The 2,601-nt window shown below is 39.8% G+C and overlaps 1 protein-coding gene across 1 annotated transcript in view; it reads right to left on the bottom strand.

Moving 5' to 3' along the window:
- Window positions 1-648: 648 nt before the first annotated feature.
- GAD1 (glutamate decarboxylase 1) overlaps window positions 649-2,601 on the bottom strand; it is a 55,992-nt gene continuing 54,039 nt past the window's right edge. The window contains exon 16 of the mRNA XM_072612293.1: window positions 649-2,601. This exon is cut by the window's right edge and continues 15 nt beyond it. Within this exon, the coding sequence (XP_072468394.1) occupies window positions 2,443-2,601 (159 nt within the window). The 3' untranslated portion in view covers window positions 649-2,442.

The raw sequence follows: 2,601 nt of genomic DNA, 5'->3' as shown, positions 1-2,601 counted from the left end.
GAATTGTTTTTCCTAGAGGTGCTGCATACACATATCCAGAAAGTTTTGGAATTTTGTAGTAGGATAAATTCAAAATCAGTTTTTTAAAATCCTTCTGAGCAAAACCTTATTCATTATATTTCTGGACCGCTTCACAGTTGTGTCGTTCATTATTTCCTGGGAGGATGTTACCCATGCAAACTAGAACCACCCAACTCAAGCTGCTTCATTTTGTGCTTCTAACTTTCTAACATTTCTAACAAGAAATGAAGCCTCAAACTCCAAAATGAAAAATGGAATAAGAGGGCAAAACCTTTCCAAGACACTGAAATCAAAATGACTGACCACACCAAAATTTTGCAAGTTCTGGGTGGTTCTGGGACTTTGATTTGGCATTGAATGGAGATTTAGCTTGATCATGAGAGTGAAATGCAGGCAATTAGCCACATAGTCAGTCAACAAATGGGAACCAAATGAGCCGCAGGTGTCCCAGGTAACTGCAATTGGAAACCTCTGTCTCTCTCTCTTTCTCTCCCTCCCTCCCTTCTCCCTCCCTCCCTCCCTCCCTCTCTCTCTCTCTCTCTCTCTCTCTCTCTCTCTCTCTCTCTCTCTCACTCTCTCACTCTCTCAATTAAAAAGACAAACTGACACACCACTCTGTCCAAGTTCTCTAAGGAGAACATTTTTATTTATTCATTTTTCTCATGTATACTCTAAAATGTTCTTTCTGCAAAACAGCAGGGAGCCTGGTCAGCATTCCTCTAGAATCCATAAGGATCTTCAGAAATGTTGCCATAGAGTTTAACTAAGCTAGTCACAGAGCTTGGTCCTGATCTACTACAAAGGTACAAGGGCCTGGTTGTTAGCCAGGAGTCACTAGAAAAGCATTCAGAAAACTGGACACACAGCCAAACAGTAAGGGTAACAAAGGAGAAGAGTCTATGGGAGTAAAGGGGTTCAATATACTCAACTCTATGTACAATATCAGAATTCCTTTTCTACACAGGAAAATGATACTTAGTGATTATTTTTAAGGGCACTCTAATAGAAATGCAAGTTTCACTAAATTTTTCTCTTTTCTCTTTGGCTCACAAATAACACTGAAATACCATAAACATTATTTCAAACTTACTTCAGTAATATATAAATAAGATACATTACAAATGGAAGAAAATACAAGACAACTCTTAACATGGTAACTCTCTGCATATAAATAAAGCAAATATTTCATATACCTACAATTGAACAGTTATTGAAACCATTACGCATGTTTCTTTTCCCCCCAACAAAGTCATTGAACAATAATATACACAATCTACACAAAGTAACTTCTAAAAATACAGCGAGAATATACCTGTTAACAAGGACTATGCTACTACTTCCCTTGCTATGACACTAATGGGGAGGCTATGGCTATTTGGGCAGCAAATTGTGACTTCCAGAGCCATTATTAGCAGTTGTAGAGCTCAGGGAAAGCACCACAAGATGCTTGTGCCTGGGGCAAGCAGTAAGACTATCTCTACTGGGACAGGTGGGGTGAGTGGGAGAAAGACCTCCCTTGTAGAAAGAACTTAGATTTCAAGACACAAGATACCTTGGGAGGAGACACCCCAGGACACCTCGAAGCTGCTGCTGGTGAGGGCATCACCTGGGAATGGAGCATAATGTGGCTTGAAAGAAGCTCACCTGGGATTCAGGCCAACTGGGAGAGGGAGCTACTGTCATCTGACAGCATCCTATTTTGACTAATTATTCTTCCTAAGTAGGTGCTAAGCTCAGTTGTTTCTACTTGATGAAGGAATAACAGTGCTGTCAATGCCCTGTAAATGTTGGGATCCTGTGACAAAGCCTCTCTTGCTCCTCCTTAGTTATAGCTCTGGCTTTTCCTAATTCATCTCTGTGAGGCAGGAGAGACTAACTGGGGGTAAGATTAAGTCCTGCTAAATAGTAATTTCCTTTATATCTACAGAACTACAGTTTTATAAAAGCTTTCCTGTTTTCATTTGGCAAGCTAGTTTGCAGCACATTACCCCCTCCTCAGTGATTGTTGAAGGAAGAATTGGCTCTCTGAGAGTGGAAAGCATGCTGCTGATTACTGAGGTCCTACTCACTATACATACATACATACATACATATATATATATAGTTATATGTAACTGTACATATATACTGTAAAGAGTTTTTCATCTGCAACCTCTTTTGAGACCTATTAGTTTCCTGCTAACTACAATAAACAGGGTTAAATAAGATTTAGCAGTACACGTCACAATAATATATTTTTTCTCCCTCAGTAAAATGGCCTATATGTTTTCAGCAACTTAAAGGGATTTGTTCTAGAGTGCCATAGGAAAATGGAACATTTAGAAAGGAAACTTCCACGAAGTGTGTTCTGCAGAACTGGATGTAAAACAGCCAATTCTGGAAAACATCTCATGAAAGCAAGAAAGGGGTTGACAATTGTTATTACAGATCCTGCCCCAATCTTTCAATTTCCTCAATGAGGAAATCGATGTCAGACTTGGTGGCTGCTGGATTTGAGATAACCATCCGGAAGAAGTTGGCTTTGTCTCCCTGAGGCTGATATCCAACCATAGTTGTGCCAGACTCCATCATCAGAGCTTT

This window comes from Notamacropus eugenii, chromosome 5, assembly GCF_028372415.1.
Source record: "Notamacropus eugenii isolate mMacEug1 chromosome 5, mMacEug1.pri_v2, whole genome shotgun sequence".
NCBI lineage: Eukaryota > Metazoa > Chordata > Mammalia > Diprotodontia > Macropodidae > Notamacropus > Notamacropus eugenii.
Note: the sequence above shows the minus strand (reverse complement) of the source record. Positions and strands in the feature narration are given on the sequence as shown.